This window comes from Protopterus annectens, chromosome 5.part0 (genome assembly GCF_019279795.1).
Source record: "Protopterus annectens isolate FY-2018-M chromosome 5.part0, PAN1.0, whole genome shotgun sequence".
Taxonomy (NCBI): Eukaryota; Metazoa; Chordata; order Ceratodontiformes; family Protopteridae; genus Protopterus; species Protopterus annectens.
The window spans coordinates 74,788,909-74,804,738 of NC_056735.1; the positions used below are offsets into that span (position 1 = coordinate 74,788,909).

The 15,830-nt window shown below is 39.8% G+C and overlaps 1 protein-coding gene across 1 annotated transcript in view; it reads right to left on the minus strand.

The window, feature by feature from the left end:
* Positions 1–15,830, minus strand: part of LOC122802497 (Golgi pH regulator) — a 467,960-nt gene that overhangs the window by 388,689 nt on the left and 63,441 nt on the right. The window contains exon 2 of the mRNA XM_044072150.1: positions 2,792–2,851. Within this exon, the coding sequence (XP_043928085.1) occupies positions 2,792–2,851 (60 nt within the window). The remainder of the gene's footprint in view (positions 1–2,791; positions 2,852–15,830) is intronic.

A 15,830-nucleotide genomic window follows, 5' to 3' on the forward strand; every position in this document is an offset into this window, starting at 1 on the left:
CTTGCAACGCTGCTTCTGCATCGGACCATGCGGCAAAAAAGACTGAGGATATGACGTCGGTCATGCGCATTTGTACCCTGATGTCCTGATGTCAGTCTAATGCGCCTTGACCGACGTCAGCCTTATACTTTGATATTCGGGCCGACCGAGGACAGTGGACTACCCAAGTGTAAGGACTGCAGCAATGTGAGATGAAGAACATCTACTTATGGAAGATCTCCAAGACAAGACCTAAAAAAAAGTAAATAATAGTACATACTTAGAGGCAAAATATTAATATAGTTGTAAATGATGTGGTCGTTGCAGAGCCTGGGGTATTACTTAACTTATTGTGGAATTATTTATCAAACAGGGGATACAATACTGGTGGTCACAAGAAAAGCAGGATTTTACTTCGCTCTGAAATGTGCCCCTTGATAACCAATGCAGTAACAGCCAGTGCTGTTAAAACAATAAAACAAACTCCTGCTAGTCTGGATGGATGAAATGGCTTAATCGTGTAAAATATAACAGAGAATACATTCCCTTGACTGCAGTTTTTGTTTCAGAAAACTTAAAGAACAGGTTTTGTGCCGATGATATGGAAGGAGGCTACCATTATACCTGAATTTAAAGTGGGTTTTTCCATTGAAATGGACAACTAATGTCCAATAAATCTGAAATGTACACTGGAAAAGGTTTTCAACCAACTGTATGTGAACTTACGATGTGTATCGAATTTTTAAATGGTGATATATAACAACATGGTTTTGCAGGTGGGAGGTCTAATTTTTACCAGTTCTATCAGACAGTATGGAGACACTGGATTCAGGTCTTCCCACTGATGTGCTATACTTAGATCTGGCAAAGGCCTTCAACACTGCCCCTCATAATAAGATTACAAGTATTGTTGTGAAGTGTTATACAAGTATCTGGATAAGAAATTAGTTAGCCAACACAAAATATACAGTTAAAACAAGAAGTACTACCTCCAGCAAAAGGACTGGTTACAGGCATACCAAATTAATCTATATCAGGGCCCCATTTTGTTCACAATATTTATGTTAGACGTTCTCCTGCCAAATAATACGTTTGCTGATGACATGAATGTTAGGTTGTCAATTGATGACATAAAAGGATCAAGAGCATTTTCAGAATTGTCTGAATAACTTGGTTACCAGAGCATTAAAAATATTTTTGAAGTACATAAGTGCAAAGTAGACATTTAACCTTTGTTAAAGCCTAGGATTCTGCAATGTATTATGTTAATAATACAAAAAAAATAAACAGGCTTTGTAAATAATTAAGCAGAATTCTTTGTACTAAAAAGGAAACCAAAACTATCATGCTTTAAAAGCCGGCTCAAACTACAGCTAAATAAATCCTGGTCACGCTAATGTTCGGCACCAGACTCACCCTCAGTATCCCAGCATTCCCTCCATCTTTGTTCCCCATCTTAACCTACTCCCTTTCCAATCATACACACTCCCTTCTCACGCTTTCTCCACCTAAATCTCTTCTAATGTCTAACTTCTTCTACTGCAGTCTAAACTCTAGCTATACTTGATGTCTGTAGCCATACCTCTCAACTGTACAGATTTTTGCAGAATGTCCAGATTTTGGCCTCATATTGTTGGTCTGTTTTTCATAAAATTCTGTTTTTCTGGCAAATTAGTGGTAAATCATTAAAGATTGAAGTTCTTAAATAATGACAGGCATTTGAGTTTCAGACTTCACATCCTTCAGAAAATTCATGCTAATGCAAAAACTGTTATTCCGTCAACTTTATAAGTTTGTAAGAGCAATATTTAAAAAATGTCCCTATTTTTAGGCCTTTGTCCCACTTTTAGTTATTGCTTTGTCCAGACGTCTTGCTCTAAGAGGTTGGGAGGTATGGACTCTGTACTTCCTTGCAAAGTTTACTTAGGTACAAACTATGCTATAACAACGTTTTCCCTTCTGAAGTATAAAACCAATTTTTTTACTTCCAGAAAGAATTTAGAACTACCATAACTGTATACGGTTTTATATACTAATGTAAATACTTTACTGTATATACTTGTTTTCTAACTATGGAGCTTTTCTCCCTAGGACTCTGCTGAAAATGGGCTTTGCCAGTCTTTTCCAGTCAAGAAAGACAAATAAACTAATAATAAATAAAGAGAACTAGTAGAAGAAAGGGGAAGGTGCTAAATCATTCATCAGAGTACAGGGCAAACAACTCTGCTCAGGTTTTAATTTCTTTCTTTTCACTGCTTCACTTTACAGCACAAGGTATACAACACAGCAACCATCACCCAGTTTTAAGTTATATGTTGTCCAAAACACAAAGGAAATCAAAACATAACACATGCTATCAACTGAAACTGTAATCTGACTTCTGACCAGCTAAAAGAACCGTCAGTAAATTAAGTATATACGTTGTCTGCTTTAGTTATATGATTAGAAGTGCAAAGAATTAAAACACACTTTCCAACACAGTCCATTGTGTCTGTTATTCTATGTGGCAACAGACAGTGTGCAAACAAACTGTGTATACCACTGTGAGTAAATTGCAATTATCCAAGGAAATCCTATTTATGTGTATACATCAGAGAAAGACTGCATGCATGCATGTCTCAATATAAAAATGCTCCCGCTAGCATTGCCAAATTGCTGCTGTAAACATATGAAGTTTTTTAATCATCACAGTATGATGCAACTGTATCTGTGTCACATTCTTATTACAGCAATATTTATAAACCTTTTCACTCAGCCTACCCAAAAGGTTTTACTATCACCCATCCCGGTCTACAGAATTCAGGCAGCCTACCTCATAATCCTTAAACAGGCGACGCATGAAGAAAAGCCATCCGCACCCAAAGAATAACACCTAGAAAGGAAAAGGAACTGTTAAGTAATGCATACTTACAAAAGATTGTGACTTTCATTGAGTTTAATGTTCAGTAACATTTACAAGTCAAAATAGACACAAGTTAATACAAATCAGCAAAAGAAAAAAACACTTCTGTGAATGAAGAAATCAATCAGAGAAATGAAGGGTGAAAAGTATTCATGAACAGATGGGAATGGCAGTAAAACGAGACAAATGAAGGGATACCATCATGAAGAAACAGAGTTATAGAATGATTCTCTGAAATAAAGGTCATCTTATGAAATACAAAATAAATGCAGCAGCTGTGAAATGTCCACCAATAAAGAATAGCCTGTCATTAGCCGAAAACACTCTAAATGGGAAAAGCCTGTGTCTAAAAATCTATAAAATACGAAAAACAAGAACATGAATTAATAATATGACTGAATGCAAAATAACTCATGAATTTTGTAAAGATGGACTTAAAGCCAAGTAATTAAACATGTAAGAAAACAAAGATAACCATACCATAGAGTTGTTTCAAAGTCAGCTGTTTGCAATATAGAAACATACTAGACATGCAATCATGGTGACCATACGATACCTTGCTATACATGCCTTTAAGGAGACAAAACGTTCTTGCTTCCCATTCCAAGTAGTTAATAGTGATGAATATTTCAGTCATAAATGGTGAAACTGTAAAAAGATACTACCTATTGTGATAAAATATACTGAATAATAAATGTATACATCGGTACCAGTTAAACGTTCAGTGGTATAAGGGTGGTGCATCCTTCAAGGTCAGTGCCAACCAGGGTTCTATAAGCAGTAACCAGTGATGGAAGGCTGGAGAGAGGACAGGACGGCCACAGGTCAGCACTCCTCTCTCACTGGGGGGAGAGGCTGAAGTGCCCAGTGCTGTCTACCTGCATGTAGTGGAGAAAATGAAAAGTGCTCACAGTGAAAGCCTTAAAATGCATACATGGTGTCTGCATGTCAAGTACATGTGAGTGCATGCATACATGGTGTCTGCATGTCAAGTACATGTGAGTGCATGCATACATGGTGTCGGCATGTCAAGTACACGTGAGTGCATGCATACATGTATGGTTGTAAAAGATTATGCACTTTGCATCATCCATTAGAATGGGAAAGGAAAGGTGGAACATAAGCATTATAAAATACTTTCCAGCATTCATTGAACAAAAATGATAGCTCTTAATTCCTGTCAGAAAGTTCTCATCCCCCCAAATGCTTTATTTTCCTGTACAAACAATAATAATGCACCGAATACTGAGGATTGGGAACCAAAACAATAATAAAAAATCATGAAAGTTATATATCAATGAAAATCCAATCATTTATTGATATTTTGAGGACTACAAACTTTTGTGGTATCATTTTTTTGTTTTAATGTTTGCTACCTTTGACCATAAAAATTAAACAAAAACAATAATATTTTTAATACATGTACATAAAAAAGACAACTAATAGACACGTGATCAATTATCCATGATAAAGTCCTTAATACCAATACTTATTTACAGCTACTTACTTGTAAGAAGAGAGTAAAACAAATGGAGTAAAATGAACTGAAAGGAAGGACAGAGGAGGTTACTATATCTTCATCATTAAGTACACTCTATTAAAAAAATGTAAGGGATCCACAACAAGGTGGGCAAAGGGAGATGCACTGCCCAGAGTAAGCATTTCATTTGAACTGTAAGGCGGACACAAGAGAAAGACCAGTAAGAGATAAAAGAAACGCAAGAGAGACAGAATAAGGTGGAGAAAGACATTAAGAAATTAAGAAAGCATAACACAGCCAACTGGTAGCACAGAAGGACAAATCCCCAACTATTTAGGCAACCCAAATTTGGTTAGCGCTCTAGGCATCTGATGGTGCTTACGGGGAGGATGGGTGCCCTGGGGAGGTGCTGTGCCAGACATCTCTTTGTAAGAGTACGGAGAGAGATTATGCCAGGCTGAGTGGAGAGGAGGAGCACGTGGATCAGGAAAAAAAAATCTAGTTCCCTTTATGATGATGGTGCTACTTCTGTTAGCTCAACCCTTCCCATAGGATGAGAGAAGAAATAAACCTCAAAGCTGAGCTCTCACCCAGGGAGGGAAAAATGGGCCAATTGAGCTCATCACTTGTCGGAGGGACAAGGCCAGAACGGGAACTAGACCAAAAAGGGAAAACATAAGACAGGAATCCAACAGTGGCAAAATAGATTTCAGGTAAGAAAAAAGATGACGGACTGTGAGAATCTCAAGTAAGTGACTCCACAAGTACAGGATTAATGGGTGTTCAGACTTTTTTAAAAGAGAAGGTGAATCAAAACCAAGTGCTGGTGCGACATTCCACAGTAGTCAGACATGGTAACAGAAAACGCGGCCAAACTCACTATGCATAGCTGATCTACAACTACACCAGCATAAAGCACGAGTTAAACAGAGACATTCTGGTGAATAAGAGATGCACGTGAACAAACAACAGTTATATATGGATGTGCAGCAAGCTTCTGAATAAAAAGCTGATGTTTTTAATGATTTTGTTTTCATTTTAAGTTTTTTTTAAATAGTTGTTTTCCTTTTCTGGGACTCAGAACTTACCAGCTATGTAGAATTGCATTTTTCTGTTAAAAAAGGAAGGGACAGGTTTCTGGGGGGGTGTCAGCCTATTCGTCTGAGATGTAATTTAAAGCAATTCTGCATTTAGGAGAACTCATCCATGGTAGATAAGCAGTTAAACATGTTTTACTACTGTTTTTGGGTTTGTACAAACAGCTGAATGGGATATTTTTAGGTTGCTACCTGAAGCAGCGATCGCCTATTGGCTCAGACTGCATCAGGTAACTGATGCCTAAGGCAGCCTGAGAATCACAAGTGTAAATACACATAACTTGGTGTAGATTTTAGTTATTTATTTACATTTGTTTACCGGGAAATTCCAACTGGACGCAGGTCCTTTTTCAGCGGATGCCAGGGGAGCAAAGCTCCACATCATTGTACATGATAAACAGAGATACAAAGTTGCAGCAATAGTAAACAACATTACAGGTTGTTGGCTTTAATACAATAATATATTGATTATCAACAGTATATACAGTAAATGCTGCAAGTTAAGATGGTTACTAATATTATAAATGACAAGAAACTAAGTTAAGTATGTAAAGACAACTAGCTAATTCTGATTGTGGTTAGTAGTGGCGGTAATACAGTTGGGTTAAGAGTCTGGGCGGGTAAGGGTGGGGGTGTTGGTCTGGATTAGAACAAGGACAAAGCCACTGCAAATTTAAGTAGAATTTGAGTGCAGTCTTGAAAAGGCTGCTGGAAGGTACAGTAGTTATAGAGGTTGGAAGACTGTCCCAAAGTTTAGATATGGTACATGAATATATGGCTTCTCCTGCTGAGTTTTTGGGTTTGGTAACAGTGAGTTGATTTTTGTTGCTTGATCTTAGGGGCCTAGTGGGGTGATAGGGTTGGAGAAGGGTTTGAAGGGAAGGAATGTTAAGGGGGTGGTTAATAAGTTTATGAGTGAGGGTGAGTTGATTAAAGTGGAGGAGTTGTGGGAGTTCTAGCCAGTTTAGTTCTTTAAGAAAGATACAATGATGGCTGCGGTAGGAGATTCCAGTGGCAAATTTAGCAATTTTGTTGTAACAAGCATCCAGCTTGTGTAGGTCTGTCTGTTTAAGGTTGGTAAGTATGGGGGATGCATACAGTAGGGTGGAGATTAGCTGGGAATTGGCTATGGAGATTCTAGCCGCCTTGGTTAAGAATTGGTGGCATCGATATAATGCACCAAGTTTATTGTGAACTTTTTTTTATTGTGAGAGATATGTGGGTGTCAAATCTAAGTTTGTTGTCTATTTCCACACTGAGTAATTTTGTGTGTTCTGATGGAGAGATGATGGTATTGTCTTTGGCAAGAATGTTGAAGTGGGGGTTGTTTTGGAAGGTTGGAACAGGAGAAGTTTTCTTACTTGGGTTGAGTAGGAGCTGAGCATTGGATAGCCAGTTTTCTACAGAAGAGAACGATTCCTGTGCGATTTGTTTTAGTTCTGGTAGAGTGGGGGCAGAGCAGAGTCATCTGCGTACTGTATAAGAGATGCTTGTGTGGTGGCAGTATGTAGGTTGTTAGTGAAAACTGAGAATAGCAGAGGGCCAAGGATAGACCTTTGGGGAACTCCGAGAGTAACTGGGAGGTGAGGTGATATGTTATCGTCCCAGATTACTAATTGCTGGCATCCGTGTAGATAGCTGTGGAACCAGTTGCAGGCTGATTGTGAGAAAGAGAGGTTGTGGAGAGTAGTAGCTCATGAGATACCATGTCAAAGGCCTTTGAGAGATCTAGAAATACGGCAGTAGAGAAGAGGCCATTGTTTTTGTGATGAAGTATAGTGTTGGTGAAGGAGAGCAGAGGTAGTGCTGTGACATGGCCTGAAACCATGTTGGGTTTTGGAGAAGAGATTATTAGCTAGGAGGTAGTTGGTGACCTGGGTGTTGATACATTTTCAAGGAGGCTATTCTTCCATACATTTTTCAAGTATCTTGGAGAGAGGAGAGAGGATAGCAATGGGGCAGTAATTGGAGAGGTCAGTGGAGGGGAATGATGTGGGATATTTTCCATATCGAGGGAACATATCCTTTTGTTATGCAATGGTTGATTAGAATTGAAATTGGGTAGACTAGTGTATCAGCTGCAATTTTCAAGTATTCAGAGGGGAGGTTGTCAGCTGCGAGTTTGGTGGGTTTAAGTTTTGACAATAGTCTTTTTATGTTGGAGGTAGGTACTGAGGTGAAGAAGAAAAGAGGAGTGGGGGGGTTTAGGGTTAGGAGTTGGGGAGGCTGTTGTAGGGAAGTATTGTTTGTTTCAAGATGTTTTAGTTTCAGTGAAGTGTTTGTTGAAGGATTCAGCAATACTGCTGGAGGAGGGGGGAATGGATGGCTGGGGGGGTATCAACCTTCCCTGGGTGGAAGATGGTGTTAATACTGGACCAGAATTGCTTAGGGTTGTGGTTCGCAGAGTTTATGGTGGATTTATAGTAGAGGGATTTGCCTAATTTTATATGCTTTTTGGCTTTATTGCGCAGTTCAAGGAATGATTGCCTATCTGAGTTATTTTTTGTTAGTCGCCAGTGCTCCCAAGCCATATCTCTGGATTTCGTTAGGGTTCTGGTGGTCTTTTGTAACCATGTGGCACACCTGGATTTGACTTTACCATTTCTTTCAGGAGCATGGGTGTTTAGGATGGAGAGGAAAGTACTGTTGAAGTGGACAGCCTCATCTATGTTGAGGTATTTTAGTGGTGACCAGTTAACTTTTTGCAGGGAGGAGATGAAGGAGTCGGGGTTGAAGCTGGACTTGTTCCATATTTGCCTGTAGATAATGGGCTTCAGACTGTTTGTGTGGTGTCGAATTAGGAAAGTGGGGGAGTGGCCACTGATACTGTCAGGTAAGCAGCCTAATAGGTAAGAGTGAGGGGCTTTGTTGACTAGGATCCAGTCAAGTAAGGTATGATTGTTAGGGTTTTTGTTGATTGGGTAGGGGATTGAATGAGCTGAGTGAACCCATAGAGATTAAGGTGAATGGTTGAAAGACTGTTATTACAGGATAGCCAGTCGATGTTAAAGTCAACGAGAATGATGGTTTCCTGGGGTAGAGACAGAGTAGCCCAGCTCAGGAGATTTTCTAGGGGTGTAATATTTTGCCCTGGTGGGAAATAGCATCCTATGATATTGATTGTTTTGTTTGGGTTTAGTCTGAGATTGGCATAAAGGATTTCTTCATTGTTGTGGTGAGGGGCAGATGAGTTCAGGAATTGAATATTGAGGTGATGTTTAAATATCAATGCTACACCACCTCCTTTTTTAGACAATCTGTCTATGCGAAGGATGTTGTATTCAGGTGGAAGTATTTCCTAACTTTTGATGTGAGGTTTGAGCCAGGTTTCAGTTAGGAAGAGAATATCTGGGAAATATATGCTTACGCTGGCGTGTAGTTCTTGGATTTTGTTGTATATGCTTTTGATGTTTAGGGACATTATAAGTAGGTCTGTTTTCTTGTTGGCTAGGAGTTGAGTTGTGGGGGGGCTGGATTTGGGAGGACCAGAGTTTGGATGGATGTCTCCAGCGAGGGCTAGTTTATAGAGGGTGTTTAGGATATGTTTTATATACATAGTAATGGATTGACTCATACATGTGCAAACACAGGTGCAGCATTAAAAGGGGCATATAAGATTACAGATTATGAAACTCTCTGTCCAATGGTTACTCCAAGTCAGCCTGTACAACATACATAATCTTTTTTTCTACCGTCAAGATTCAATCCAAAATCTGTCATCTTCAAGCTTCAGTCTTATTGTAGTAACATTGTTAAATTTGCTACCATTGTTTATTATCAAATTCATAACTGCATTATAATCCTTTATACTAATGCAGTGATGAATCTGAGTTAGAACAGTGTGCTCTCGCACGCCCATAAATATATTTGTGTGTGTGTGTGTGTGTGTGTATGTATATGTATGTATATATATATATATATATATATATATATATATATATATATATATATATATATATATACACACACACACATACACAGGCTGGCATTAATGCGTGTGTGTGCTCGTGTCTGTGTACATACATCTACATGTGTGTGTGTGTGCACTTCATGTGCCTCAAACATGTTAAGCCTTTCCTTTTGTACAATGTTTCAGTGCTGGCAATGGGAGGCTTTTTGTGTATCTGTGAGTGTGAGTGTGTGTGTGTGTGTGTGTGTGTGTGTGTGTGTGTGTGTGTGTGTGTGTGTGTGTGTGTGTGTGTGTGTGTGTGTGTATATACAGGCAAGCATACCTACATATGTATGCATCTGGTATGCATATGTAGACGCACACGTATGTGTGTGGGTGCATGTCTGTATACATACATGTGTGTAATTTCTTTACAAACATACTTGTGAGTGAGCATGCCCTATTCCAGCCAGTCCCAAACATTTATCTGCTTGCTTTGAAATTATCACCTGCCACCAGTAAAGAGGATCTTTAGCTTCAGACACAGCAGGGAATGAAGCGTTTTAATACAGCGATGAATTTGATAAGAATCAATGGTAGCAAATTTAACAAGGTTACCACAGTAAGACTGAAGCTTGATGAATGCATACGAAAACAAGTTACAGATAATAATGGAGCATAAAAACGTCAACGGGCATGGCCTGTGCTGGGTTTCTTTTATCCTTAGTCATGCAGGGAGCTACACTGTACAGGAGGACCAGTTTCTGACAGCTTTTAATTACTGTATTAGTCAACTAATAATCACATTGGGTCACATTTGACACGTCAGTTACTCTTAAAATTGCTTCACACAGCAAAAACTTCTTTACTAAGCAGCTTGGGAGCACAGTTAATAGTGGCGAAAGCAACATGGTCAGTCATTTTTCCTTCACTAATGACCATGTTTGACAATCATTTATCATCCAGGGAGAAGCCTAGCTGGAGGACTGGCTGTTGACTTCAGCAACAGAAATTACAAGAAAAAGGACAATACAGTCATCTACACAGTTAATCAACTTGAATGATAGAGTTGTACGTAAACAGATATACATATTCTTTGATCATGTACACGTTTAAGACATACATTATATAAAGCTTTTGTTTTAATCTTATCCTTAAAACACAGTTAAACAAACTTTAACAGCCCTCAAACTCGGAATGCTGTGAATGGACAGCATATTATTTAGACTAGGAGTCTTCGTGGCTTTTAATAAAATTTGACAAAATAATTCACAAGACTCAAAGCAGTAGTCCCAATTATCTCGATTAATATTTTTATTAACCTTCACTAAAATATAAAAAATAACTTCTAAAATCCCTCACACTTCTGGGAGTGTACATTCAGTGCATTTTTACTACTGTTTTTTTTTTTTCTAATTGCGTGTAAGTGTTGATAAATTGTATTCCTAAGGAGGTATTTTTTGAATATGAATATTACTCATATTTATAGTGAACTATTACCAAAAGGATTTACATTTGTACCCACCACTGTGATAAACTTAGTAGATACAATTACTGTACTCAAGCTACATTTTAGAAAATTGAATTGGAAAAGGTTTTTTTTTTTGGCATGAGGTCAAAGAAGGAGATACGTGGCCAACAGTTCATGTATAAGAAATCCCCCATTGGCACATTCAGTAGCTGTATATGAAAAATTATCCAAACAAGACATTACACATTTTTAAAGGCAGTTTAAAGGTTAATGCGTATCATAATTTGACTTGTGATGAAAAGGTTTTGTTAAAAGATTTGAGAAATAATCATCTGAGTCCTATTATGAAGCCTGATAAAGGCAGTGGGACTGTGTTACTGGACCATTACATGTATTCACACAAGATACTGGAATATTTACATAATGGTGTATACTATGCTTCCAGAATGGATTTAATTTTAAAAGATATCTATATAAAAGAAAACATTTCCAAAACAGCTATGGAATATCTGTTAGTTAAAGCACTAGTTGCCTCAATATTTGGTATTCTCAAAGTGTACAAAAATGTCCAGGCTACACTCTTGAGGCCTACTGTGGCAGCAAGTGGCTCCAAGACTTTTGGCCAACTATGTTGACTTTAGGTTAAAACACCTTTTTAAAAGAAAAAACTCATACTCTGGTTGATTTTTTGGTATTTTTAAATGAAACTGGTAAAACTGCCTTCTTTAAAGATGATTTTTTATTTGGAATAGATGTAAAGGATCTATTTCTGGTAATACCACACCATAGTGACTTAGAATGCTTTTATGAGGTGTTCATTTAGCCAAGTAATTTGCCATACAATGAGATTAAAGTGCTACATTTATTTATGGAACTGATTTTATGTAATAACTGTGTATTTTGAATATTACAGACCAACAAAAGGTGTAGCAATGGGGGGGCGGGTGGCAGCAGAACCCTTTTTCCAAATATGGTGTTGCGGTGGTGGGAAACTAATTTGATCTCCCTTCAGAGTATAATTAATACATCCTCAAGTATTACAAATTTTTGGTGATACATTTGTAAGATGCAAAGGGGGCATTGACAAGCTCGGTGCAAGCTGAGTGAATTTATGGATTGTTTAAATCAAAGCACTGTTTTTTAAGTTTCTCAGTAGAATATAGTAAGCATACCTTAAAATATTTGGATGTGACCATTACGAACAACATTTTACAGGGAAAATATGAATCTAACAGTTTTAGAAGAAGAACCTTTTCTAAAAGAGTGGCTACTTGAATAGTGTAAATAACTATGTGAAAAATTAATAAAAGGACAAATGGTTAGACTTTCCAGGCTTGTATCTGAAGATGTAACATTTTACAATGAGATGGGGAGAAAGGTTAATGTTTTTGCAGATAAATTATCACACAACATTGGTTGAAAGTATTGCTGAAGAGGTGTTTACAAAAAAAGACTACAAAAGCAATTACTAGAAAATAGAAATCAAAATCTAAACCAACTATACTAGAAGCAGTTAATATAGTAACAGAGACAAAACAACTGGAATTGAGATCTTTAGAAAAGTGTAGGAGCAAACTACACAGGAAAAACATAGGAAATGTGGGAACAATACATGCAGGGGAGGGATAAGGTTTGAAAGAAGGCAGGACTTGAGCCATGTAATGCATGACTGAAAATGACAGGGTAGATTATAAGTGAGGTATAATGTTTGCAACTTGGAGTGTGTCAGTATGGTTTGTGATGTATAGTGTGTGAAGTATGCCGTATCTTTTGGCTTTTCCAGGTTAGGGGTCGCCACAGCGGAACTCTGGTCCACTAATGATTGGCAGTAGATATTTACGTACCGAGTTGCCAGCCCTGACGCACAACCTTCAGCGAAGGTACACCCATTCACACATGTCTCCACACAGAAGACGCTTTAGCTGAGAATCGAACAGGACAACGTCTTACTGTGAGGTGACAACGCTACGTAATGCTACTCAATGCTAAAAGTCTAAATCTCAAAATGCATTCACTCGATGCACTCCTTGAAATGGAGAACATCGACATCTGTGCAGTGACGGAGACCTGGCTCAAAGCTCCAGAGAGCACCCCTGCATTACCAGGCTATAACTCATATCATACCTTTCAGCCACCTAACCTGGACCGAAACACTAAAGGAGGAGTCATGTCCATATTCATTAAGGATATCCACACCTCCAGGCTAGTTGCTCAAATGCTTCTGAAATTATCCAAGTGCAACTAACACTGGGCAAGACTGCAATCCAGGTTGTAGCTGGTTACAGATCCCCTACCATGCCCCAGGATGCCCACTCCACATTTCTTGATATACTGGGTAATATTAAGATACAGCCCAATACCCTAATAATGGGCGATTTCAACTACCCCACCTTCAACTGGGAAAACTACTCTTGTACCAACTCATTTGGTCAACGCTTTCTGGAATTCATAAAATCCAACACCCTGGATCAGTTTGTCCATACCCCCACCAGTGGCAGCAATATCCTGGACCTGGTCATTACCAATATGAGCAACTGATGTTCTATGCCAGAGGTCAGCTCCTCGCTGGTCAGATCCGACCACAAACTAATCACCCTAGACATCAATATCCCGCCCCCACCCCCATTAAGGAAACAACCGTAAAAACTTCTCCAAAGCCAACTTCATGCTTCTTAAGACAGAAGTGGCAAGCTTCAGGATACCCATACAGACGGAAAATAGAGGTACGACTGCTGAATCCTATGCAAATGCACTGTATAAGCACATACACAAGTGCATGGATCATGCCATCCCCAACAGAATCAAGATGCTATCCTCCAAAAATAGGAAGCCAATCTGGTGCTCCCCTAGAAGCTGTTGCAAAAAAAGAGTAAAATCCCCTAATTGCAGGAACTCCCTGGTCAGCCTCAGTAAGAAGCTGAGATCCCTCATAAAATCCTCCAAAGCTAGTTACAAAAATAAAATTGCCACTAATTCTAAAGACAACCACAAAGCATTCTACACCTATGTCAAGAATCTCAATGGCGACACTCAGATCTGCTCTGAGCTACAACACAATGGCACTAGATATACAGAACCAACTGATATTGCTAACATCCCGGCAGATAGGTTCAGTGCAAACTTCATCCCCCCATAGGGCCCATCACTATACCGGAAGAATGCAAAGCCCCTGTGATCATGACTGCACAAGTAAAGACCGCACTCTCTAAAGCCAAGAACACAGCATCCATGGGACCTGACAACATTCCAGGCTGCGTCCTGCATGAGTTACAGAACGAACTGGCAACCCACCTAAGTGACATGTTCAATCATAGCCTCACTTCAGGCTTTGTGCCTACTGAATGGTCCACAGCGACGGTTATCCCACTCCACAAAGGGAGTGCCACCACGGACCCAGGAACTACCGCCCCATTAGCCTGACAAGCCTGGTCTGCAAGGCCATGGAACATTATCATCTTGGAGCTTATAAACAAGGACATAGGTAACCTCCAAACTCTGGACCCCACTCAGTTTGGGTTTGTAAAAGGTAGGTCATGTCTCCTAAACCTGACTGACTTCTTTGATGTAGTCACCAGAGCTGTGGACGAGGGTAAGGTGGTGCACACAGTCTATCTTGACCTCGCCAAGGCTTTCGACACCACCCCCCACTCTGGAATTATAGATAAACTCACTAGACTGGGCATAAATCCACAAAGGGAGTGCCACCACGGACCCAGGAACTACCACCCCATTAGCCTGACAAGCCTGGTCTGCAAGGCCATGGAACACATATCATCTTTTTAGCTACAAGGACAAGGACATACTCCTCCTCAACTCCTGGACCCCTCAGTTTGGGTTTGTAAGGGTAAAGGTGTCTCCTGTCTCTGACTGTGACTTTCTTTGATGTAGTCACAGAGCTGTGGGCGAGGATAAGATGGGTGGCCAACTGGCTCACTGACGGAACACCACCCCCACAGTGAATTATAGATACACTCACTAGACTGGGCATAAATCCCTATGTCACAAGATGGGTGGCCAACTGGCTCACTGACAGAACCCACACAGTGAAGTAGCAGACTCGAAATCCAACTTCAGGCCAGTGGCAAGTGGAGTACCACAGGGCTCAGTCCTGCGCCCTCTTCTGTTTGGCATCTACTTCTCAGAAGTCCAGGCTAATACAGCAGGTCTTTGGCTAACGGAGTTCACAGACAACTGCAAACTAGGAGCCAAAATAGAATTGCTTAATGATGTGGACATTCTACAAAGGGGCCTCACGGAGACTGATGCTTGGTGTCAAAGTCATGGCCTAAAGCTCAATGCCAAGAAGTGCATTGTCATCCCCTTTAGGAAAAACACTGTACCCATGAACTACCACATAGGTGGTAGCCTACTAAACACTGAAAGTGTGATAAGAGACCTTGGGACACAGGTGGACAGTAGTCTCTACTTTGATAATCACATTGCCACAAAGTCAGGAAATCCTTGTACGTGGCACACCTCATCACAAAGGGGTTCACCTCTAGAAAAAAAAGAGGTCAATGTTCCTCTCTATTCATCCGCCCCCATTATAGGAGTACAATGCCCCATTTGGCATGTACCTCACAAGACATCTACAACAACTAGAAAGGCCACAGAAATACCTCACTAAGAGGATTACTGGCCTCAAAGAGATGCCATACGCAGACAGTCTCAAAAACTCCAGCTCTACTCTGTTGCTTATCGCCTCCTCAGATGCGACTTCTGCCTAACCTACAAAGCCATGTCAAACTCAGACCTGTTGGACATGCTACACTTAAAGAACCCCCAATCCCTCTGAGCCACATGCTTCAGGGACCTAAACCTTGTCACCACAATAAACAGAACATGCTGGAGGGACAGATTCCTGTCCCAGAGACTTCCCATGCTCTGGAACAGACTACCCATTCATGTCAAGCAAAGCTCCTCATTAGCCCTCCAAGAAAAATAACAACAATCGGATGGGAAATAGGAAATAAACCCCAGGGATCACTTCTGTGGCTCTGCTAGACAGGGGT